Source organism: Neopelma chrysocephalum, unplaced genomic scaffold (genome assembly GCF_003984885.1).
Source record: "Neopelma chrysocephalum unplaced genomic scaffold, ASM398488v2 Primary Assembly neopelma1_72, whole genome shotgun sequence".
Classification (NCBI taxonomy): Eukaryota; Metazoa; Chordata; class Aves; order Passeriformes; family Pipridae; genus Neopelma; species Neopelma chrysocephalum.
Window position 1 is genome coordinate 7,239,884 of NW_020897732.1, and position 26,995 is coordinate 7,266,878.

General features: G+C 38.3%; 1 protein-coding gene across 1 annotated transcript in view; it reads left to right on the forward strand.

Annotated features, from left to right (window-relative positions):
- The window catches only part of PTPRN2 (protein tyrosine phosphatase, receptor type N2), a 645,766-nt gene that overhangs the window by 401,023 nt on the left and 217,748 nt on the right, over positions 1-26,995 (forward strand). The window contains exon 12 of the mRNA XM_027687014.1: positions 6,068-6,132. Coding sequence (XP_027542815.1) covers positions 6,068-6,132 — 65 coding nt within the window. The remainder of the gene's footprint in view (positions 1-6,067; positions 6,133-26,995) is intronic.

Sequence of the window (26,995 nt, forward strand, 5' to 3'; positions counted from 1 at the left end):
TAAACTGGACTTGTTTGTACTTTGAAAATACAAGCAGGCCTTTCCAGGCCTATATTTATATATGATGAATAAATTATACTCATCTCAGAATGGGATAAGTAAATGTCTGGTGATACCTATTTACTTCTCTTGACTAAGGAGGAAACCTTGACTGATTTTTTACTTGAGACAGCAAAGTTAGTAGAGATGGATCCCACCATGAAGCAGAAAACCTCCAGAGAAATAAAAAAACTAGTTTCATATATCTCAACCTCCTTTACTACAATTTAAATATCAGATTTTAGACTAGCAGTCTGCTCATTTTAAAGGAAAGGGAAGGGAAAACATACAGTAGAGAAGTTATTTATTGAATAAGTGGAAATAAATCAATGGAAACTGTTACGCAGAAAGAACATGTTTAAAATATATACCTAATCTATGCAAACAGATAGCTACCTCAGGTCCTGATTCATCAAGGCATTGCTGTGCTATCCTTGAGTATTACCTGACCATGGGTGTAAGAAACAGATGGTTTAGAATGGCAAAAATGGCATTGTTTTGGTGAATAAGTTTAAAAAAATATACAGCTCTTGACAGCTATTCAAGTATGGTCCAATTTTCCTCTTATGAAAACATGCAGTGTTACTATTTGCCTGACAAAGGGATTTTGTGTGGTTTTTTTTGAACAGAATTAAAGACAAACAGAGATGGAAAATTCCTTGATTGTGAGCATGGAGATTTAACTACCTTGTACCAAAACCTGGGAGAATGCAAAGGTGCACAGGGAGTAGTGAGCATGGTCTGAATTTCCATCTGCTGTTTCTATTGGCTAGAGCATGTTGCAAAGGATGTGTGCCCTCAAAATTGCTGGAGATGCAAACAATATTTTAAATTACTCCAGGCAGCAAGGTGCTGCATCTGAACAGATTGAAAGCTGAAATGTTGATACCAGAAATTAAATTAATGCACATGAGATTGAAACAATATCTAATTAAAATCATTTGAAAAATGACTTGAAAATTGAATATGACATAATATTTAGCAGGCTGTTGCTAGCACAGCAATATAGCTTTGACTTTTCTGCAACCATTTCCATTCCAGGTCTGGCTGCCAGTTTACTAGAAATTACACATGAAGCAACTATCTCGTGCCATCACCCTGTAAAGATTGGAAGACAAAATACCTTTTACCCTCAACTTGGGTACTTGTCCCTCACTAATTGCATTGAAAAATTTAGTAAAGGCACCCCTCTTCTCACTTTATCTCGAGTTAGTCATTTTGGTTTCAATTGATGCATTTTGAATGCTCCATGTTGTGTTTTTTACTGTTGTTACTCCTGCCAGAGCAGATTTACAGATTCAAAGGCTGTAGCCCGTGGAAGAAGTTCCCAGGGCTGGGCACAGAATCTCTGACACCACCCTGTAGACAAAGTCAAGGAGACCGTGTCTTATATTCCGGAAAGCCTAGACTTCTGAACATGGTTGTACCCAAGTATCTAATTCTGAGTCCATTAAAATACTTTTTAAAGTACTTAAAACAGAGCAAAGTGAATGAGGTGGGAAAAACTTCTGTGAAATCGAGTTGTTTTATAGGGAAAAGGCTTAGAGGGTGCTGAGTCAACAGTGTGGTTTTCCTCTGTCCCACTCTCATTTAGTGAGGCTGTGAATGCCTCAGCAGTTTCAGGAGGTGCACTGACTGTGCAAAAGCAGGTTTTCTCTGGGACTGTGCTCTTCTCAGCAGGGAGAGAGCCAAAATATGGGGATGCATTTTCATGGACTGCCCTTCCTCCTTTTCTCTTTCCCTTCCTCAGAGGGGAAAATAAATTAAATTCTTCTGAATGTGGCTCTATGAAAGGAGCTTTGCAACAAGCTAATGCGAAAAAGACAGCAGTTGTAGAATTCATCTGACAGCCTACGGTAAATATGAATTAATTGCCCTCCATCACTTTATTGACTGGAGGTCCAGTCAATATACTTAGTGAGTCTAGGGCATGAATTATCTTATTCTAAAATGGGCAGGTAATAGAGGTCAGGGTAATCATATACCCGTAAGTATTTTTTTTCTACATTTAATTAAATACAACACACCCTCAAAGTCAGATACACAGCAGAAGAACAAGGTTTCCTTGTGAGTGACACCATCTTCCCACAAAGACTTTTTATATTTAAGGTCGATTTCTTCTTTGGGCAGGTAAATCCTGCAGCAGCATTGGGAGACAGGCTGAGGAAGCCTCTTGCTGAAACCCTTTCCCTCGTCTTGCTTGTGCCAGAGTGTGCTCCCACAAGTAAGCTGGAGGGTGCAGTTGTGATTGGCATCGTATTTGTAGCAAACCTTTGTAATCCCCGTATTTCTCAGGGTTTCCTTCTTCCAGAAGTGCTGTAATGAGACTGCAGGTCAGCTTGGAGCCCTCTATAATCTGCTGCTTCTTATAACTGATGGACTCTGAGGTTAAACTTGCCAAAACTACACACTCAAATTCTTGACTGCACCACTGACAGATAATTTTGCTAAAGGAAATAAACGTTTGCCCTCAGAAAACACATCAGACCTCCCTCAGGTTAGTGAAGACTGAACAGTGACAATTCCTACCCTTAAACACTCAGTAACACCCTCATCATGCTCTCTAATAGAGCAAAGCCATTAAGTTGTCCCCATTGTAATTTAGATCACAGAAGAGACTTCCACAGTTCCTTTCAGGTTAAAATAACCGGTATACAGAGAGTAGGCAAAATTATTCCACTGTAGCTACGTGCTTAATTATATGGAATACTGCATAAATTGTCAAGTGCAAAGAATTATTCTGATAAATTAAAATACTAATTAAATAGGCTATTGCAGAATTTTGAGAACATTATAGGGCTCCGCTTCTTCAGGTAATTTGCATATCCTTCATCTAGTGAATTTAATTTAAAGACCTCATTTTTTGTGTGTTTGGAAGTCCTTTTTGTTTCAGTGGAAGATTAAAAAATGGATTTATATGTTGCTGACTGGTTTGGGGGGGATTTTATTGAGGTATTTTTTCTTTTTTTTTTTTAATAGTTGTTTTTATTATGTCTCTTTGCTGATGAGTTTGTCAGTTCTCCATTAGTATTACAGGACTTTAAACTGTGGCCATAAAGAAAATAACTTTGATGGAATGTGCAATATGCAATGTTACCCAGAATTATAATTTCCACTTTCATGAAATTTGCAACAGAAACTTCATCTGCTGTATACTTTTATTTGAATAAAAGCTAGCAGGTAGTCCACTAAAATACTTCTAAATATTTGGACCAATTTTCAAAGGATTAACAGCTTGTTCTTAATATCTGAATATATTTTCCCACCACTTCTTCCATCTATCTACATTGACTGTGTTTTATTTTTTTTAATTCTCCATTATGGTTATGCATAGAAAAGGTTAAGTAGTTACATTCACTGTTCCACAGCTTGAAGCAGCTGTTTGATATGTAGTTGCTGCTTCAGCTTCAGCACCATTTTTGACAGAGTTTCTTGACCTTCCTGAACAGCTTGTGGAGTTCAAGGTTAGCTAAAATACGCTCCTGTAAATGCCTGGAGTGAACACGCCAGAGACTGTCTGCTGTGTCTCTCTCCACAATCTGACAGTGCCTGAGCTTGACCATTTTCCGGTTATGATTTAGTCAATAACACCTCGTGCCTTCATGCCTCCTAATTTTGGCAGGGTATATGTTAGCATGGCTGTCAGACCTGTCCTTTGTGTTTTAGACAATATCAAAGGGGAAAGCAGGGGTGTTAAGCAAACCCTGTTCACTGTTGTTGTTTTTTAATATCAAAGCTTCAATAATTAAAGTCTGCAGGAAACCTATAAAAAAGGAGGTCAAATATGTAATAGTAATTACAAAATTCAGCAATTCAGCAGACCCAATATTTTCTATTAACTGCTCATGTGGCAAGAAATTACACAGTGGGATTTAAGCCTTTTTGTTTACTTATGCCCATTTATTTTGCAGCCACTCTGCTGTGCAGTTTTCTTTATCCTAAGCTACCAAAGAATCATTTATTGGACCATTCAGTTTCTTTGAAGGAAGCTGTGGAGCTTTCTCATTTTATAAATCTTCTAAAATTTTGCACTTGGTAGAAATCTGCCTTTAGTGTGTATGCTGGATGTGAGGCAGTCAGTGTGGTAGCACGGCACCCCTTTGCAATGAAATCCGCAGCCTGATGAAGTCTGCAGCCATCAGTGAAATAACGTCCTCCAGAGCCTAGCTCAAGGCTGAAAATCCAGCTTCTTGCCAAATATTTACTTTCTTTTTCTGAAATTTGTACTATCCAACATATCCAACACTGCAAAACATAGCATCAAATCTCCTGGTTCAGGTAATTCTACTTCTCATGTGGTGACTCTGGGTAGAATAAATATGTCTGTGAATGTGTAGGATATGGCATAGATGTTAAGTATGTGAGTATTGTATGCAGTATTTAGGCTGGAAAAGATGCATTTAAACTTTCTTAGCTTGGGACTGCATGTTCCTCCCTGCTTAACCAGTAGCATATTTAAGAGAAGCAAAAATAAAGATGTGTGGGTCTAAAAGGTGTACGGTACTTTCCTCTTCATTTAAATGGAGGGCAATATTCATCCCTTGCTGAAGGCAGTCAGAAAGGTTTCTCTGTATTAAAATTGCTTGAGGTTTAGCTTTTTGAGTCTTTGCACATACAAACTCTTACCAAAATCTTTCCGTAAGAGATGAGATGGAGCCTAATCATCCAACTCGCCTCTGAAACAAATGTGAGTCATTTGTGTTGCACTTTGGACAAACTAAATAAAGGATCAGTTCACAATAATCTTACTTCTCGTCTGCTGCAATCTGAGCTGTTTTGAATATTTCAAATGGCAACAATTAAAGAGTATTTTTCACAAATGAAAGAAAAATATGTTAATTCCTTTAAGTATTTTTATGTAAATTTACGGTGCACAATATGTTCTAGCACACTTCTTGAACTTTCTGGTAGGGAGATTTCCTTTAGGCAACTTCAATTGAGAAGCCAAATCTATCCAAATTTTGTCTGTAATCAAAGGAAAGAGGTAGATGCCTGCAGATGTGTGTAAAATATGTGGGATGACTCATCGTATTAAAAGTCCATCCCTTTCCAAGGACTGCAGAGAGAACCTGGATGACTCACTTGAATTACACAGTCAATGACTAGGCAGCTAAAGAAAGGAGAGGTTAACAAGGCTGCAGGGCTCCATTTCTACTCATAAATAAGTCAACCCAGGTGCCTGGGTTTTGGCCACAAGTCTGGCTGACTAGAAGGTTGAAGTCTTCCCATCCAAAATGGGATGACATTACCCATACTCCCAGCTAGGAATAATCTCATCCTTGTGCTGTTCCCAAAACTGTGGTTGGGAACATTGTTTTGTGAGGCTACAAATGGTCAAAGGCAGAAATCATGTGAACAGCATAGATTTAAAAGTATTGGCAATCATACAGGAGTGATCAAGTTCATGCCCTGGGCATGTTTGGGTTGCAAGTATAGTTGTAGTCATAGTGATTGCTACCTTTATTTAGTTGTTTTATACTGGATTACTTCATTTTGGTTTTTAATGCTTTTATGATATAGAAGATGATAAATATGAAAAAAAACTAAATTAAAAAAAAAAAGACAAAATCGTCCACTGCATCCTGGTGTTGTGAAATAAACTCTTCATCTTACCTGCTAAATAAAAGTCTATTTGTTGTGAAATTTCCTACACAGTTACAGCTCTGTTGTAATGGCAAAGGTGCTGCCCTGCTCTTCAATGCAAGGGAGACAATGGGAAGTTTCCACCAAAGAGAACTTTCCAAGCATATTGTGAATATGTGTTAAAAGTGTGTGATACTGTATTTACAAGGGACATAGAATTAGCCTGGTTTTCTTTTTCATGTAATAATGAACAATTAATAGCATAAATATGTATTCAAAATACTGACAAGCAAAGCTGCTCTCAGGGAAAGATATTCCATAGATGACAGAGGTAGGAACTGTCATGAATATATTGATGAAGGAAAGAAGGTTGGTTGCAAATGCTGTAAAATCATACATATTCCAGATTTCCTGTAACTCTTTCAATCTTAATTTTTCCTTACAGCCATAAACAAAGAGAAGCTTGAGAAAACAACTGGACTGAAAATTCTGCAGACTGGTGTGGGGGAGGTAAGTGGCTTCCAGGCATTTTAAATTCTCAAAAACATTTTAATTCTTGGGGTTTTTTAAGAAATCCTGGAGCTCATGAACGTTTGTGAGCTACCAGTCTGATAGTGCTAAGGGCCTTTTATGATACAGTTGCATCTGTCAAAATACAATCTGCTGCACAAATAACACTGTATCCCACAGAGAAAAAAACCCACCATCCTTATGAGAAAAGTGCAGTCAGCTTGAAGAAATGCAGTTTTTGGCTTTGTTGTATCACAGGAACAAAATCCCCAAAGATGAGCTCAGTGACTGAAGTTCTCGTATTATTCCCCTTGGTTTTGATGGAGTGCTATCTCATGTAGATCAATGAAAGTTTAAATTTGGGGTAAAGAGTCTTCAGATATTTGAGAGAATCTGACAGTGAATGTCTTGCTTATTTTGGATGTAACTTGAAACATAAATAAAACATGTGTCTGTTATTACAGTGATATCACTAAGTGAAAACTCCACTAAGCAGTTCATAATTTATTAATAAACACGATGCTATCTGCTAAGAACCTTGTATGAACTACAGTTGATTGCTAATTCTCGTGCTAATTTTGTGTACACATTTATCTTTTTTTTTCCTTTTAATTTAAGTAATTTTGCTGGTGGTGAATGCTCACAGGGCTAGGCAAATGCCTTTTTCTTTGTGATTATATATTTCTTGGTATTAAAAATAATTAATTACTAACTTCTAATATACCGAAGGAATATATATATCTTACTTTTTTCTGATTTTTGGGGTTTGAGGTTTGGGGTTGTATTTCTAATTTTTATCAGTCTATGCCTAAGAAACATAACTTGACAAGATTTCTGAGGTTTATTGTGCAACTTCATTCACGTTGCTAAAAGACTTGGTTCTGAAGAGGTAATAACCCTGAGAGCCGCTGTGATGCTTAGGGCCAAGGCTGTAAGAATTAGAACTTGGAAACAAAGATTGGTGAAATCATCAGAAAATGAAAGCCATCATCTCTACTAAGCTGATTTAACCAGGTATTTTTCTTAAGGATGCAAAACCTGAGGAATTGGGAATTGCATCCTGGAGCATGGCTGTGCACTTTAGGCTGTGTCCTAACTTCAAGCCAGACTGAAGCTTGTATTTGTGTTATTTGCAACCTCTGGTTTCTGTTAAATAACAGGAGAATCAGGACTGTGGCACAGGCTATGGAAGCCTGATTCAGTAAAGTTTCACCCAATGGGACTCCTCACACTAATGAAATACCTCCATGAATTTTGTCCAATTCCAATCATTGAATGGATTCCAGTTGGCTTCAAAGTCCACTGGAATATACAATCCCACTTCACTTCAGATGCTTAGTGTTAAATCAACTGTTATACGTGATCAATGGAGAAAGAATGCACTTTTGGATATTTGAAGTGCAGCAAGATGTCACTGGTTAAATGCATCATTAATCCACATTGTAGTAATAGGGTTGTTGTAACCATGGTAGTCTGAGGGTGTACAGGAACTATGACCTCAAGGACTTTCTGGTTTTTAAGGCCAGCTAACAGAATTGGAAACATTGAAGTGTTCTTAGGCTAGAGATCTCATCAATCTGATTCTTGTATTTGGTTTAGTGAAAGTCACTGTAGAACTCACTTTCCCTGTATTTAGGTTATCATAACTTTTAAAAAAACTACTGATATTACTTAGATTAATAAAGATTTTCATACTAGTCTGTGCTTTACACTCTGCCAAATATGTATTTTTAGAAGGCAAAAAGCAAAAGCAGACATTTTGGCCTAAATATATTCCAGGTTGTATCTGAGAGAAGGTGATCATCAGAGAGAGAATCAAGTGTTTTGGAACAGTAAGGTGATGGGAGAACATTTATTCAGCTGCTTATATATTTTGTTGGATATGAATTCTCCCAGCTGTGTACATTTCCCATTCTAAGTCTTGTCAGATATGATTGTGTACAAAATGAATGCATTTCTGTGGTCTCACCTACATAAAAAATAAAGGAGTGCTGTAACCAAGCTGTTTCTCTGTTGATAGAGTATCAGATTCAGGGTATTTCAGGTTAAATCTAACTATGGTAATCCAGTTTTGCAGTTTGTTTTTTATTCACCCTGATGAATAATTATTATTGAAATAATGGAAAGTACATATTTAAACATAATGAAGGAGCCTTTTGTTGAATAAGGATTTCTTTTACGTCACACTGTAAGAATGGAATTGCATTTCATGGTAATGGTAAATCACAGTCAAGATGCTCAAATCAAAAGTACTTAGAAAAACTTTAGTCTGAGAATGAGAAATGGCCTTTTTGTTTGGACAGTAGGTGAGATGCATGACAAAGTTAATGGACATATAATCTTCACTTTCAGGCCTGTAAAATAAAAAGGATTGATTTTGCAAGGCAAGTTTCATATCTGAAATACCTCAAGAGAAATATAGCTGAGATGGTAGTGGCAAGTGGAGCTGCTGTATAAACAAATGCAGGAACTCTTCTAAGCTCAGCAATAATTCATGTGTGGCTCTGGAGAGTGGAATCTGTTTTAGGTGTTGATCTATGATAACAGGATTTGTGCCTCGGTAGGGAATGTGTGGACACCAGTGACTACCCAGGCCTTGGGTGTGTGAGAAGGAGACTGTCTCTTTCTCTGTGGAGATGAGAAATGCTTCTCAGAGCTCCTCAATCTCCCGCTTTCTTTCTCTATCTCAGAAAAAACGTTTCAAAAGCAACAATAAATTATAAAATTCACACCAAGCTTACTGAGCCATTCAGTCAAATCCAGGGAGGGCTGATGAATTGCTTTTGCGTCACTGCATAAACATTTGCTGTGTAGTCATTAACAACATGGGTCTGGAGTCTACCACAGCTACAATGGTGTTCATCATCTTTATGTCATGTAAAAGATTTCCACAGCTTCAGTGATTTTTTTGGCTAGATTTGAGGTTAACTGCATTGTGTCAACGTAGGGGAGGCTCTGCTTTAGCAGGATTAAAAATGTGTTCCTAAGCTGCAACTTCAGAAGCTGCTCGTATTTCAGGATGTTGAACTTAAAAGTTCTGTACATTTCATGGGAAGGTTTGGATGATAAAGCGCAAAGTGCTGCCTGGACTGTGAACAGGCAGAGCTTCTTTCAGGCCGTTATGGAACAGACCTTTACCGGTGCTTCCACAACACATCCACCTCAACACCTAACATTTGTAGTAGAATGTTCAACAGTACAGAGATCCAGAGAGATTGTGTTTTTTATATACTGTATATCACTCTTAAAGTGCAAATTATTCTGGCACTTGTCTTGTTTGTAAGAAGGCTGTTATGCCAGAAAACCAGAATAACTCTGCTGTAGAGAAAACCAGTGCTGACATTGAAATCCTGAGGATCTGTGCATTGCTTTAGTACTGACTATCTCTGGAATTACATTTGCCAAGATGTTTTATTTTCTATTTGGAGTTTTCCAGCACCTATAGCAGGTGCTGGAAAAAAAGTAAAACTAAAAAATCTCTAGAACTGCTCTACAGTAGCCCTCCAAGATTTGAGTCATTGTCATGCATGTTTCTGCTACACAAATTCATTATAAGCATTTCACACCTTCTTGTTTATTCAGGTACAATGAAGCTTTGAGGTATTTTCTTTTGATCTCCTACACATGAAATGAATCTCTGAAGTCCTGAGGTCATCTTTAGTTAAGTTCAAGAACTTCTCAAAGTTGAGTGTCTGTGGGGGTATGAATGTACATGTTATTTATGTGTATATTTGCATAATACCATAAAACACACATTACTGGTAAAAAACCTGAAGAGCTAAACAGCATTTAAGCAGGACTCATGTCTTCATCCTCCTCTGTCCTAGCTTGATGTGAACTGCTGTGTTTTGCAAAAATAAGAGTTGAACTTGTTGCTCTGCTAGGCTGAGCACTCCTGCAAGATCTTGGGGGCAGCATTTGGTCTCGCATGGAGCAAAAGCCTCCTTAGCAGCATCATGGTTCCGCCCGACTCCTACTGAGTTCAGGACTCAGCAGCATCAGAAATCCCAGTCCCGTGCAAACCTTAGTCCAGGAGTTGCTCTCCAGCCCACGAGCCACAGCTCTGCACAGGGGTCACCCAAATAACGTGATATTCCTTCAACATGCTTTAGGAACTTAACTACTTCTTTCCCTTCACATAAGCACTTTTTTATTATTATAGGAGCACAGTATTTTTCTGAGCTTGGCTGTGTCCGGAGTTACTATGGCACGGATAAATAACTCTTTATCCAGCTTTTGGCTGAAATTTGTTTTCAACCACAGTTTCAGAATAACAGGTCAGGCTCTCCAGTGGCTCAAGAAAGTGTGATGATTCAAAGCAGGTTTCTGAGGCCATGGGTATGTGATTTGAATAATCAAAGATCTGAATCAGACCTTAAACAAACCGAGGGAATGACATTGTTTCTGTCTTGAACTGGTAAAGCAGCACCCACTTTGGAACACGTTATATTAAATTAACTCTTTCAATTTCCCAGTAGGGCTGCACAGGAAAAACTCATTACTGGAGTCATAACGTTGTAGGATTTGAATCGTGGCTCTCTTATGGCAGACATATGAATTAGAATAGTTTTCTGAACTAAATGGAAGTAACCCAAAATATATGTGAAATGAACACTTTACCATACCTCTAGATGTTCCAAAACAGAGCAGTGATATTTTGACATGTTTCAGGATATTCTCATGTATAGATATTTTGATAGGTGTAAAATTATGTTGATGTTTCATAAAGTGGTGTTACTGCAATAAAGAAATCCACTTTTAAAAATTCTAGTGAAGCTAGAGGACATGATAAGGCAGACTCTCCTGTGATGTGCAAGCCTCTGAGGCAGGAGTCAGATTTCTAGCTTATTACCTTCCTTAATTTTGCCAAATTTTGTCACTCATGTTCGCGTATGGAGCTTTTAACTACAATGACATCGGAAATCCTTAAAAGAAACTGGAGCGCAGAACTTGACGAGTCATTTTCATTTGCTGAAGATTAAGGTGTAAACTTTTTGTCTGATTTTCTCTGGCTACTGGGTAAAATGCTAAGTGTTATCTTTTGGCTTGTCAAGACCAAATTAGTCTGGGATCCACTCCAGCTGTCTCTGTTACAATGACATCTTGGCAATCACCAAACGCTCCCAATTTGGAGCAGGTATTGCTCAGAGGTACCCAGATCATTTAGATAAGGTAGGTCTTACATTGACCACAGTGTAGGAACAGCAGCTGCGTATGACTCAAGTTTTAGACCAAGTCACAGGTAATTTTTTCAACTTCCACTGAAACCCACCCTTCTTTTACCCAAACTAATTAGGCTGAAACCAAGCACAGGCACATGTGAGGGAATGCATTCTGCGTTACAGGGTAAGTGTTCTTAGACAAGGGGGCACCAAGGAGGGCTTTTTCCCTGAGCCTGCTTTCAGCATTTTTTCTTATAAAACTCATGGCTCAGAGATCAACAAGTTTATTTTTTCCTATTATGTGACATCTGGGATTGGAGTTCTGCAGACAGAACAAGTTCTTGCTGTTGGCTTTTGCTGATCACTGTGGCTGTTGATGAGCAGCAGAAGAGAGATTTCCAGGAGGGACAGTGTTCTGGAGCCACATGCATTGCTATGGGCAAGGCACACATCAGGTCACATAGAGGTTCTTTGCTTTAAGGCATGTAACTTTAAGGCTGTATATAAAAATAAGAAAAATAAGATTAAATGAAAAACTTCTAACAGTACAGTCCTAGAAATATTCTTGGTGAAGGCAGAATGTGAAAGACTTACCTTATCCCACTCACACAAATTACAGATTCTAAATCTGTGTAACCCTTAAAAATTAATAGATTATATTTTACATATAATCCTACTAGTAATATGTTATTTATATGGAATTTTACTGATAGTGAATATCTCACTATTACAGTTTGTTGTACAGGCAGCATAGAAGTAACACTTTAAGGACTTTAAGGAATAAAGCTAAACAGAACATTAAATTTCTCCAAAGAGAATGATGGAGATCTATGGCTCATTTATTTAAGATCTTGTATCCTTCTGCAAAATGCATTTTAGATAATATTTAGAGATAATGTTAATGCTATTTATTAACTATTCATTATAGTACATAGCCCACTAGAGGGCTGCTTTTCAAATAAATTGTATCCAGAGTGTTAATAAAAGTGTTAAGTGTTTAAAAACAAAAAATATGCAGTATGAATACGTATATAATTTTACCACATTATTTTGTCAAATATCTTCTGTTACTGCATGTTATATACAAAACATATTAAAACAATATAAGTCGTGGCCCCAACTCTACAAACATTTAGAATATGCTTGGCTTTAATACATAGTTAGACTTTCCTCATAAGCTACTGATAAGTTTAGAGTTAAAGAGATGCCTGAATGCTCCTGAGACTGTCTTCTGTCACATATCACACCATCTCTGGTTGTGGAGGGGCAAAGTTCCAATGTTTATTCCCTGTATTTGATTTGAATATTGCATAGCAGAGGTATTTTGACATCTGAATGACAGGTCACAGCTTCAGTTTGGAAATCATGTGTCAGTAGTAATTTCTTTGCTTGTGCTCTGATTGTGACAACGCCCTCCACCTTCTTTACAAATTTTTAAAGAACACGACAAGGAAATGAGGAGATTACAATGTTAAGAAAAATACAGGAAACCTGATTGTCAGAGACAATTATCGGTCTATATTGATTTATGTTTTCCTCCTGAAACAGTATATAAAGCACAAGCATTCAAGTGTCACATTGGTTCATGAATTCCTTTACAGTAGCACTGTGTGATTTAAAGGAGCAGAAGTGCCAAGTGATGTGGCAGTTGCCATGGCAACTACAGCAATTCAATTTTTATTCAGTATCATGTAAAATGAAACAAGATACAGTTTGCCTTGTGGCTTCAGGAACTTATGCATCCTACCAGTGTTGTTCCTTTTTGTTTTTTTTAACATTGTGCCATTTAAATAGTATCATGTGTTTGTTTTAAGGATTTATCTTGGGTTTAGGCCATGTCATGCCATTGTTTTTAAAGCAGAGTTTCCCTTACAAACCATTATAAATCTGGAGAGAGAAGAGATTTAGATACTAGCACTGGCTACATAAAGCCAACTCCAGGGTAATTCTGCTCAAGAATCAGTGTTATTATCCACCCTAACTATGATTTGGCAGCCTGCACTTGACATATTCATAAAGAAGATATGCAGAATCCTTAAATAGGAGAACATGATTGTTTGTACTAGATATCTCACTGATTCATGAAATTCAGCAACCTCCTTCTACCAGCAGCCATGAGTTCTTTATGACTCAAAGGAAAACAAAATCTTCAGTGGTGTAATGGGTTGGCTGGGGAAGCTGTAGATTAAGATTAAATTCTCTTAAACTGTCTGAAGTCTGAGGGATAGAGATGGTCAGAAACTGTAAGAAGGGAGATTCTTTCACCTGCACTGGTAGGAGCTTGATCCTGTTAGGAACAGGTGGATTTCAAACAGTCTCAAACACAGATTTAACTATTTAAGGAGAGGAAGAGGTGGCAGATCCCGGTCCCTCAGCCCTCTTTCTAGAAGACCCCAGGCAGCAAATATTCCCATCCAGGTCAACCCGGAAAGCCACCTTCAAGGACCTCTGCTCTTAGTCCATAAGCATAAAGGAGCAAGTGTCTAATTCCAGGATTCAAACTGTGAGACATCCAGCCTTCCTATATGAATCTTTTACATCAGGGGCCTTATAGCTGCATCAGTGCTGGTAAAATAAACAAGAACAGGGCACAGAACCTGTCATGGTCCCACATTTTTCATAGTCACAGTGTGTCCTGTGCCAACTAGTACTCTTCTGGGCTGTTTACTTCTAAGTCTATGCAAGATCCAGGCCAGGGACCATTCACAGCAGGCAGTTTCAGTGTGATCACCTTTGGAGCACAGGCATAAAGGCATGTTAGAGTTAAATACGAATAGAATCAAAACTTTAGCTGCATGTAGTGACTTTTTTCCCCCTATCTAGTTAGAGTAATTGTTGTGCCATTTATTGCCAGTTTTTTAGTACTAAGCTGTAAAACTTAAGATCTGCTCTGCTATCTGTGAAGGCTGATGGCTTGGTAGCATGTTCTCATTCATCCTGCTCAGAATTGTTTTGCAGTTGTACCTCATTAAGTTACCCTCAAAGGCAACATGGCTGCGGTGTTGCTGCATGTCCATCACTTCAGCATCCTTCAGAATCCAAGGCTTTATGTGTTACACATATAAAAGCATATTTCTGTCAGAATACTCTTAATAAGATTTTAAATTTAAGCATGAGGACTCCTATTAAATTAGTTTTGTTGAAGCTCAGTTTGGGGTGTTTTTTTTGCTTGAATCAGCAAGATTTATCCTGATGAGATAGTTTTAAGATTCAGTTAGGCAGATGTTTGAGTTGCTTTGACTAAGCATAGTTTTAGTTCTCTTAACACTTTGACTGGTTTAGGGGTTTTTGTAATTAGAATGCAAACATACTTCACTGAATTATTAACTCAAAGTTTTTGTAGAAACAACAATGGCTCACAAACCACAGAATGTCCCCAATGGGTCTCTGTTTTCACTTTGGTACATGTAGGTTTCTCTGATTCATATTGCTGGGCGCTAGGCACAAGCATTGAAGAGATAACTGATAGATAAGGAGAGAACTGGCAGAAACACTGCAGCTCCAGCAAAATACCCATTTCAGTGAAGAATTATATGTGTCTGTGTACTGTACACCAAGACTTGGGTAGGGCGTGAGCACAGCACGAAAACAGCTCCTGGGTCAGTGTGACTGCTTTTAGTGCTATGGAGAGATCTGTCATAGAGTGATTTTTCCATGTGATCTGAGCATATCAAGTGCTTCAGTATTAGAACCTGTGACAAGGAAAAGGGACATGAGTCAGTGCCACTGAAAAGTGACCTAGTCCATTAATGCTCGAGGACCACTGTGGTTGACAACAGTTCACTGTGCACTTTGCTCTTGCAAGGGGGTGTCATTTTGGAAACTATTTATCTTTCTGGTTCTTTACCTTTAGCAGGTACAGTAATGACTTCATTTTGCAAACGTCAATGCTTGGGTTTATGATACAGATTTCACTGGATTGTTAAACTGTTAATTTACAGATCTTTACTAAGTGAATGCAAACAAATTCTGGTCCTCAAAGCTCTGCTAATGCACAATGCTTGAATTTTAATTTCCAGTCCATCTTAGATTATGGTGATGAAAAACAATATTTAATCCCTCGTTAACACATGAATAAGAGGAAACTGTCATTTCCCACCAAACAATAACGGGATTATCTCAAGAACTGTCAGTTTATGTGAAAACATTATGTTGCCCAAATTTTCATAAAAATTAGCAGTGGGTAATATTCAAGATCAGAGCAATGGAAAGAGGGAAATCTGCATTCATGGTAATAAATATTCATATTTGCCTGCTCAGGAGATGAAAATCTAATCAAGGGGCTATTGATGCGCTGGCTTTTTTTCTTTTTTTTTTTTTTAACCAAGATGTTTCATCTAAATTGGGTTTGATATGGAAATTAGTCTTACTCCAAGTCCTCCAGGCCATGAGCATGCTGGGATAACACTGGAGGTGTCCAGTATATCAGATGTTGCTGCTAGCATCTGATTCTACAGACAACAAACACAATAAAATAAAATAAAAAGTTGACGACATCTCAAGGGTCAAGCTTCCAGTGACTTAGGGTGTTGTGGGGTTTTTTTTCTCCCCTGAACATTTTAGTTTTATCCCAGTTAAGTCCTCAGTGCTGCAGGGTTAAAATTGTCGTCATTTTTTGCTTTTGTTGACAATTACCATAAATCAGAAGACACTCTGCATGAAGCTTAATGAAATATGTATGATATAAAAATGGGAAGAAGATAAGTGCAGTATGCTGCTTTAGGATTTTGTGTGTGTATCTATGTATCTGTGCATGCACATGCACAACCTGAAGGGCTAAGTTGTATTCTGTGTGCTGTGCACTGAATGCAGCTGCTGACTGGAAAACATACAGAAAACATATCATGTGAACAAAATGTATCATAGTTTATCCAAAAGTGAGTGTAGTATGTTTTCCATGTCAGTCAATAAGTTCAATTAATATACTTGCCTGTTAAAATATTATGTTAAAAATATTTCTTGACACCTTTTTCTGTTTTTACTAGTGTGAAAATCTGGTTCATCCTAAAAGTGTTTGCCTTGACATACTTTAGTAGTAGTAGTAGTAGTAGTAGTAGTAGTAGTAGTTGTTGTTGTTGTTGTTGTTGTTGTTGTTGTTATTGTTCATAGTATCTTGTCCTTTATTTTACTTCTTGGGTGTGTTATGACCTTTTTAAAAAAATTAGACACTAAGGTCCTGATCCTACAAATAACACACATATATATAAATACATACGTACATACACACACACACACACACACATATACATATGTGTGTGTGTATAAATAAAGACATCCTTTTGTGGAAGAGTATTGTGTTTTCTGAGATCTACCTAACAGACTTTTGGGTGCAACTGAACACTGGATGACTTCCTCCAGCTACTGACTGTGCACACACGAGCAGCGTGTGAATCAGTCCTTTTAAAACTCAAAATGCCATCAGTGAGTTTACTTAATTCCTGGAAAAATTGTCATACAAAAAACATCTTTTTAGATTTGGAATTGGGCAAAAGTCCTATCAGCAACATTCAGCTATATTGTCTGTAGCAGGAGAGAGCAGAAAGATAGGCAGAGCCTGCTCTGAGAGAAAGGATATTCCTACTGACCAAGAAAAGGGAGGAGTTAGACTACAAATATTACCTGTTGAGAAGGTTGCATCCTTTCATTATCAAATCTATACCAAATAGGAATATGGAAATATGGCTTGTACTGTTTCAGAATTCCAATAATTTGTGCAATTAATCATTGCAAAGCAAGTATAAGCAGCCTGCAGAGTGTGTTGTGCATGTATTGGCAGACCTGATGTCTTTTACTGTACAATCTGTGCTGGCATCTTTGTCCAAAATGTTTCTCAAAGACTTTATCGTCCTAATCAACTCCTTCGCCAAGCTCAATAAAAAAAGGAAACAAATCCATGTAGCATATATAGCAGATGGGTGTTCAGTAGCATACAGGTGTCTGGCGTGCAGCTGCCAGATAATGTAAGGTAGGTAGATATTTCATGAGAAATTCCATTACTTGTTCCTAAAAGAAAGACTTGTCCATTCTTCTAGTGCTACCTGCACTAGCAAGATGTACACCTGAGAGTATTAATGGCTCCTCTTAACTCTTTCCCATTTGATCAGAGTAGTGCTTAGGTGGCAGCTGCCTTTTTTCTCTTTGCCTTTTCCCAAGACACTAAGTTGGCTCTGAAGTTCATCATTTTCTGCAGCAGAACAGCAGCAGCCTGCACTGAGGTTAGGCAGCATCATTTGACCTGAGTTCCTCTTTATTCACTTCACCTTCTTACATGTCTTGCTATTAATTTTAGCACAAATCATAATTGTTTCATCATGGAGAAAATTGGAAATCCTTCATATAGAGCAAGTAACTTAGGCTACAATAGATGAATATGTAGGAAAAATGATCAAATCAGTTTTAGTTGCTTCTACTGAAATGCTGATTTGAGTTTGTCTTAAGTAGAGAGATTATGATTAGAGAAGCATCAATCATAGAATCATAGAATGTTTGGGTTGGAAGGGACCTTAAAGATCATCCAGTTCCAACCCTCCTGCCATGGACAGGGACACCTTCCATTAGATGAGGTGGCTCAAAGCCCCATCCAGCCTGGTCTTAAATACTTAAGCCATTGTATTAAGCCATAATACATCTCAAAGTAGCATCTGGAGATGAGCAATGTAGTGCTACTTGTAAGTAGTATATCTGATACAGTGTCAGTATTCACACCACTAACCTCTGCAACTTTATCTTTTTAAGGTGCTACGTATTAAATAATATCCTCAAGTTCTTACCACAGGTAAGAAAGAGGCTTCAGGTGCTTCATGGACCTCAGCTGTGGCCCTGGGTTCCATTTCCAGTTACCTTCATGCAGAGAGCTGCTACTTCACTCTACTGAAGTATCACAGGCATCTTCAGGATGTGCACTCTGATTTCCCCCACAGAATTGCCACGTGTACATTTGGCAGTGCTTAGCAGGATGCCGTTCTCTGTGCTGAAGAGCTTCTTAATATTGTGAATGTTTGCCATTTGGATGAAATCAAGTCTTTTCCTAGTTTTTCATGAGAGAAGCATAGCAGAGACCCAGAAGAGAGGGAAGGTGTAGTCCTCACACAGAAGCAGGGACACCCTGATTTTCTGCACAGGTCTTCTATGTGGGCTAAACCTAACCAGATACACTAGGCAGTAGCCTCCTGGAATTGTTTCATTTTATGTGGATATTTTAATATTCCAGATAGCTTATGAGAACCTGGGACAGATAAGTGTTCAACATAGCTCCTGGTTCGCACTAAGATTCTTTTTGTGAGTGAAATGGGTGAGTTTGGTTTCCCACAGAAGTGCTCTGACACTAAACTCTAAATGGTGGTAAAGCTTTCTGTCACCTGATCATTAAAAAAAGTGATGGTTTTGACATGAAAAAAAATTTCCTATTCAAAGTTTTCCTAAAACTTTTTGGATCTGTGAAAAAAATCCCTCTGTAGCAAATTGGTATTTCTTTGCATAAATCACTTAATTGAGAAAAGGCTGAGTAGTTTTGATTAACAGGGGCATTACAGTAATGCTTTCTAGACAGGACTGCCATCTCTCTGGGTACCTGCCCACACATAAAGTGACAGGAAAACTATGTCTTTGAGTTATTAAGATAATCACTGAAAAAGACAAGATTAGAAAAGAAAGGGAATAAAAATTATCATCTTTCTTATTTTAAAATTAAATATCCAAGTTATAAGGATACAAAATTAAATTATCCAGATTTAGAAACAAGTCCATGAGAAATTTGCATCTGGATCCGAAGTCCACCCCAGTGCCGGAACCAGATGCTCACCTTTCCTGCCCATTAGTGTGCAATTCCAGAAGCATCAGGATGGAAGCTTATCTTCAGACTTGACTTAACAAAATGTTTTAATAATCCTAGCTATGAAATGCTAGGAGCTGATCTTGGACTTTACAATAAGAGGCAAAGTGGTTGTGATACTGTATGGTATGTAAATTATATGCAAAGTATATTGGCATGCAAATTTGAATGCTGAAAGGAAAATCATTCTTTTCTAAACCAGAGAAGAGAGTTTTTCACCCAGATAAACCATAATCTGCTGATAATTTTTTTAACAAATTGACAGTATTTTATTACATTTTGAAACATATAATAAATATATAAAATGAAAATAATTTTGTCTCCTTTCTAAACAGGTTCAGTTTCTTTACTTTGCTGATACCAAGAAGATAAAATTGTTAAAAGTCTGTCAGATAACTAAGATCACACGAGGAAGCCATATTATAAGAAAAATATTAATTATTAATGTGTGAAATTTTAAATTGTCATTTTAAGATTTTAATCTTTTGGGTTTAGCCATGGAAGCTTGGAGTAGATCCAGGTGTTGTCTGTGACTTTGTTGATCAGTAACATCCGCAATGGCTAATACCATGTCATTATTGCTGTTTTGTATCCATTAGACAATGAAATGTTCCTCCTTCTATTGACATGGTGAACTTTGGAAACACTAATGGGGAGATACAGAGTATTTCAGGAATGGGTAATGTTGACAGGGCAAGATACACCTGGTTGTCTCTCTGGTTCACCAATAACACAATGGTGTTATTAAGCATATTTTGTTAAGTGCAACAAGAGAAAGCAGAGCAGTAGTGGCTGCGTGTGCTGTCTTTTCTCGGTTTTATCTTTTTCATTTTGAGCCTGAGTTTTGTACCAGACTAATAGCCGATGGCAATGGGCTGGGTAAATGCAACTTTCACTAAGATAAGGGAATGTGCAGAAAACAATGTGTGAAATCCTGATTTGACAAGGATGAACAGACTGGGGAGGTCACCAAGACATTTTGTCAAGTGAAACCATATTTGTACCCAACGTGTCTAGAAAAAACCTGTAACAACCAAGGTGCCAAAAGATCCCACCCAGGAGACAATAGAATGACATCCTCATTATACCAGTCAGGGAATAAAGGAGGTGCAGAATTCATTCTGCCCTTTCCAATTACTGGCAGCTTATATTAATTGATGGTAGTGGAACAATGTGTGTGTTGTTGTTCTCTGGGGTGATTATCCTTGTGAGACTGTAAGTTCAACAGTTGTCATGCAATTTGGAGTTGCAGGCTGGCAATTTTTGTAATTGAATCTCAGGAAATAAACAAAATATGGCAACTTGATATATTTTGAGCAATTAAATTTCTGCTGAATTTTCTTCTTCATCCTGGGGACTCCCAAATTCTCAGTCAAATTCTGTCTCTGATTAGGAATGCAAATAACCTTAAAGAAACAGAAGAAGAAAGCCATCTTTATTGCATCTATGTCACAACAATATATTGTATTGGCACCTGCCCTTAATTCAAAACATAGTCTTAAAAATCTGCCATCAGACCACAAGTCAGGAAAGCAGATTGAAAAAATTGTATCAGCTGTGGCTTTTCTGGCTCAGGAGAGGGGGAACCACAGAATTCCTCTTTGTAAAACTACTTATTTGCAGGGCGCGAATTCAGTACTGCTACCCAACCTGTTCAGGAGGTAAAGCTTTCAGAGCAAGGTCTCCTCCTTACTTCATGCCCAGTGTCTAATATGTTTATTATTAATTATCATGATGTAGCAGGTACAGGGAACCACCAGGCTGGATTCCCTCATGCTAAATACCTGACAGATTAACAAATGCTTAGGGTTTGCTGGATCATTTCCTGAGAAGATAAATGATACATGCAGTTATTTCTTTGGTTCAATCCTGCTCATTTACAGAGCTGTACCCTGGCTCTGTTTCATGGGACACTGGAGGAGTGGGCAATCACAGACACATTCCAGGATCTCAGTTGATAAGACTGGCTCTGGCTTTTTCCAGAGCTTTGAAAGTCTGGCTCAAAGTTTCCAAGGCTTCCTGCACCCTTACCCTCCGGTGAGGTATGAGCCCACTGATTAGAAAAGTCTATTCGTAGCTGACATTATCCACCCCAAACTTAGTTGTACAGACACTTAACTGAATCATCTGTGATAGGAGTGTAGTTAGCTGAGCTCTATAATCAGCAGAGTCCAGCCATGATTGGAAATGCCTTGTATTTCCCACTGCTGATTAGAGGAAAAGCCAAAGGCTGGGGCTGCGTAGTTAAATTGAGTTCAGTTTAAAAGCTGAGGCTGAATAGATTGGATCTCCACCACATCTGAGGTGTAAAGATGATTCTGTCATATAAATAACTAGGTAAATTATGGATATCACGGGCTTTAGTGTTGGCTGAAGGTGTGATTGGTGCAAATAATGTTCATTGAACTCTATGTTGGTCTGATAAGCCTGTCTTAGGGATTCCTGAGTGTGATCTTCAACCATTTGTGGCCATCTTTGAGAGAGCACTGAGGCTGTGCTCGTGTAGAGTGTGAGCACACTGAGCTCCAGCAGTCAGGTAATCAAAGTCCAGCAGGTTTCCCAGCCCTTGTGCTTTTCTGTGAGGCCATACGAGACCTCTTTAGTCTTGTCCTACACTCCATGTAGTCCATACATTGATGGCCCAGTGGTTAACCTACCTTCCAAGGCAACCCTTTGAGAACTGCTGGCCTACACAGTGAATAGTCTGTAGCCTGCATTAGTTTCATAGCTGATAAAGAGTCTTCTCCAGTAGCCTGAAGACCTCTCTTTACAGGAAATGAGTTCCCTAATATTGACATTTGAACACAGAGACAACAAAGATTTCACTCTTTTTTGCCCGGTGTTGAGAAGTGGCGTGGGGTTTGCCATGCTGACAGGGCACTTTGCAAGGAAAAAGTAAGGTGTTTGCTGTAACTAAAGGATATTTCCTTCTATTCTTTTCCTTTTTACTTTGTGTTAAAGATGTATGACTTCCCACTCAGCACAGCTTGCAGTGCGCCTTTGTTTTCCAAATTAGAAAAACAAAACAAGCTGTTTCTCGATATAGTTGTCGGGCAGTTTGTTGCATCAAGCTGTGAGCAATGTATGCCATGGAAAGAGCCCTGGCTGATGCCAGCAGAGGAGATGTGTGATGGGGATGCAAAAATAGTGATGCCACTTGGAGTGTATGCAAACAACTGTGTTTCCCTTCTAGTAGTGTGGAAACCCCTGGTGTGTCCCCGAACCTCAAAGCTAACTCAGAAGAAAAAGATAATAATGTTGTCATCTTTTATTTTATTCTTTGTTTCCACTGCTTGCTCACCCCTTCCTAGGAGATGATAAGGAGTCTTATGGTAGGGGACAGAGAGCTTACCATGAGGAAAATGTCCAGTTGCAAATCTGTACCTGTAGGGACATGCTCCAGTCTCCATATGAGCTCATATATGTGAGAGCAGCTGACTGGGTTGTGCCCACCCCAAACCTGGAGTCTCTTGTTTCAGCAGCTCTAGGTCCCTTGGGTTCTGGATCAGTCAGAAGAGGGAGACAACTCTCACACACTGTAAAAGCAATAAGTTTAGAAGGGTGAAATACTTTTGAATATATCTTGATTGCTTTTAAATCATATGCTTGAGATGGCATGATTTTCCAGGGCAAGGAATAACGCTGCGAGTCATTCTTAGAGATAAAGCAAGTCTTTTTGCCAAAATGGCTTTCAGATTGTATACACTATACTGAATGGTAGGCAGTTGGGTAAAAAGAATTAAATCTATTTCTTTCTGCCAATAGTTTCCACGTAGTTCTTGATATTGGGGATGTCTGCTCTGTTTTGGTTTTTATTCTATTCAGAACAAGTGAGTTGGTATAATATTTCCTCAAAAGCTGTTTATTGAATTGACTTAGCATTCATTTTTATTTAATATTAACTTGGTGAACCGAAATTAAAAAAAAAATACTCCAATGAAATTGAATTTCAGGTTTCTATCAAACTCTTAACTGTGATAGTGTGAAATAGAAAATAAAAAGTATTGAAACATTGTAAAAGGGCAGCACTGATCATATATGCTGGTAGGTATCTGCTTCTCATTGATTTTCAGTCAACTTCCAGTCATCTGACTCTTCACATCTTATGAAATATAATGCATTATATAAAAATAAATCAGTTGAAGAACTCAGGATTCCGGCATGCAACATTATGATGTCAAGGATAAATGAACCCATTGAAAAAGCAACAAATGCACTTCGGTGATTGCAATTTTTTAGATTTTATCAACTAGCGTGCAGATTTCGTCTGTCTAAACACAGTGTATTCACCATTTATCTCCCATGAAATCAGTCAAAACAGAAACTCCTGTGTAATCAGTTTGACTCAGCGATGGTTTGGGTGGTGGTGCCAGCAGAGGGAATCACTTTTCTCCCGCAATTCTCAGACAGCCAATGCACACATCTTATCAGGGGTTACCTAGCAACTGTATGCTGCCGTTAGTTGAAGTGTAGTCATTAGTTAATAGCCCATGACTTCACAAGTTACTTTCTTTACAATTACATAGAAGTATTTAGCATTTGATTTCTTCTGAAAACCCCTTCTCGTACAGAAATTAATATCAGGTCAGATTATGACTGGCGCTTATCTCGCCAGTATATAGTTAGCAGTAAGTGCTTCCTTTACTCCACCTTCCCCATCATATTTTATGTCTTTCAGATGATTGTTACAACTTATGCACATTACCAAGGGAAAATTATGAAGTGTCAAAAAGATACCTGTGCAATTTTCTGGAACTTTCTGTAATTTAAATTTTACCTGGCAATTGCTTAAAGAACTGGCTGCTCACATCTCCCATGTCATGCCAGGACTGGGCAAGAGGGAAGATCTTGCAGATGCAGCAGTATCATAAGGGCACATTCGTGACCCATTGTGTCAGGTTTTACATGATGCAGATGGGAGTTGACTGCCCCACACTTAGCTCGAACATTCAGCACCACTTGAGTGTTTTGATGCAACTCTTCACATGGTATTTTGTCTTGGGCTATTATTTTACCTTTTTTTTTTAACCTTATAACTTTCTACTAAAAGCATGCAATTTTCTTTTCTTTTTCTTTTTTTTTGACAGTCAGTGTCCTTATTTTTGCAAAGATCAGTTAGCTTTGAGCATGTTTTTCATCGAATACCCGACAAATCCTTCCTCTCTTCTGTATGATTTCTTTATGAAATTTGGAAGAGTCCATTCCCTAGCTCAGGTGAGCCGGCCATCTATAAGGTGTGCAGCATTTGGTTCTTTATGAAGTCCACAGCTCAAAAGAGAGATGGAGGTGAACTGTCAACTATGCCTTATTCTTCCTACAGCACAAATAACTATGACTGTAATGCCCATCTGTGCTGACCTGCAAGGTTGTTTCTGAGAAGTATGGTCACAATTTCTCATATTGCTGCCATGCTTCAAAGCCTGTTTGCTTCTGGAAACACCTGGAGAACGAACCACAAAATCACGACAACATGATTTGAAGGGACTCTGGAGCCACATTATTCCATCTCCTGCTCAAAGTAGGGTGTTTGCCAAACTGTATCAGGCAGATTTCCTTTCTGTACTGGCAGTTCCAGCTCCAGTGTTAAAAAATGAGGACTAATTTTTGGAGGCAGAAGGAAAAGGGTAAAATTACTACCTTAGCTGTAAGAAAATATAATCCTTTGGATGCTCCCAGTACTAACTTCTTGTACAATCTGGTCTCACGCCTTCTCCAAGGATTTGTTTTCTGTGCTCTTAGTCTTTTGCTGGCTGCTGATGATCTTGGTGTGTCCCTAGGAGAACCATCCTGATCCTGGCATTCCTACCATCTGGCACATAATAAGTAATAATGAGTTCTCTTTGTCTTTCTTCACCTTCTCAAAGTCCATACTCAAAGCCATACATCACAGGCTCTGCATGTCATAACTGCCACAGATGTCTTTGGGGTGATGATCACCGATAATCACATGGAGCATCCTTTCTGGGATCCTTCCTACCAGGCCTGTGCAGGGTGAGGGATGCTGTCATTTTCTCTCTAAACCTTGTGGACTTGCTAGTGTGGACTAGCTTGACAAACAAATTTAAAGTTCCCTGCAGCTATTTTCTCTCTGTGTATCACCAGGGGCTTTGGATGAGTGTTCAGGCTTGTTTGGCCCTAGAGAAACTTTCAGAATTGATTGGAAATGTTCTGGACACAGTTAGTGACAAAGCTTATTCCCCTGTGCATGCTTCCAGCTCTGAAGGACCTCGGGACCATGTCCCTATAAAGGTTCTGATTCAAAATGCAGTGAAAACAGCGGAAGAATTACTTTGATTTAGGTCTCAAACAAATGCATTAAAATCATAAGATAAAAAAATAAAAAAGATAAAGCACAGAAGGTCTACTACATCCACCTGTTCCTGCATACAAGGAAAAGACAAGAAAAATTAGGAGCTTTTCTATAGTCTCTCGCTCCCTTGGGTTCACTTTCCTGGTCTAACTCCATGTCATAAACACCACTTGGCAAGTATCCCAAAAGGAAGAGCACAGCCTTGCTTGCTGCAGTGCTCCTAAGAGGAGCTGGCCCTTTTGAAGGCAATGGTATAGCTTCCCTATTGCATTGCCATGGTCTCTTCATGGATCACGCTGGGATTTTTCTAATGTGGACTCCTTGAATACAAATTTAGTCCAAGTTTCAAACGCCCACAAGATAGCCTTTGCTAGTCTTAAAAGCACAGACCATGTTTCGTGTAACTTGCTTCTGACTCAGGATTTTCAGAGAGCCACAACAAACTGTAGCTGGTATCTTACAGATCTGTGTAAGTTATTCTTACAAGCCTGGGGGGAGAAGGCAGAGCTTTGTTCTGTTATCTTTTAGTGGGACTAGATTTGCTACTAATGAGAATTCACAAAGAGAAATTGTACAAAATATTTTTTTTCTACTGTGAGCCCAAGACAAAAATATATTACAGGTTTTATATAAATTTTATGCTCCTACTGTAAATCCTATTCCATGGACTACACATATCTGGGCATCACATAAGCCCAATTCCTATCAATACATTAGCTAAAAATGTTTTAGCTAAAAACCAATTCTTTTATAGCTTAATAAAATTTGAAGTGTTTTGTGGGTACAAGGGTTGATTTTTGTTAATTGTAACAGAGCAATGACTAGTATCTACTCATTTTAAGCTTTGATCTCATTAATAGGGTCAGATTTTGTTACTGTTGGGAAGAACAGTTTTAAAGACAGATGCTGTGATTTCTGAATAGAGATCACAGAGGTTGGATTAGAATATCACAATGATTTATGTGACTTTGGAGATATTTTATCATATGGTATTAAAGATAAACTGCAGGTACAACAGATGGGTTTTGCCATACAATCCATTTATGCTTCATTCTCTAATGTGTGGTTATCACTGCATGTCTACAGGATGTTTTGTCTTGCAGAAGTTTTTCTAAAGGATTGCAGCAGGATTTGTGGTGTCATTTATTAAACAGCAACACCAGAGTGGTGCTACACCATGACAGATGCCATTCTCCACGAAAAAAACATTTTTCATGTTTCTGACTCTTTCAGTCAGCTCCACAGCAACTTTAAACAATTCATCTCTTTTTTTGTGTTTTGAGGGGGAAGTGTAGCTGCAGATTGACCATTTTAGCATGTTTGGTTCTCTTTTAAAGTACCATGTTCACTTGTAAAGTGGTTGCTCAGTCCAGTGAAAGGAGCTGTTGCTACATCCCTGCCTCATTAGCTTTTTAACTGACTGTGTTGGATGTGAGCCCTGCTTGAAAGTACAGGGAGGTGGTTTGCTTCTGGTTTCATCAAAAGAAGCTTTCAAGCAGCAGCATGAAGACATGAGAAATCATTTGTTGGATTAAGTTAATAAGAATGAGACCAAAACTG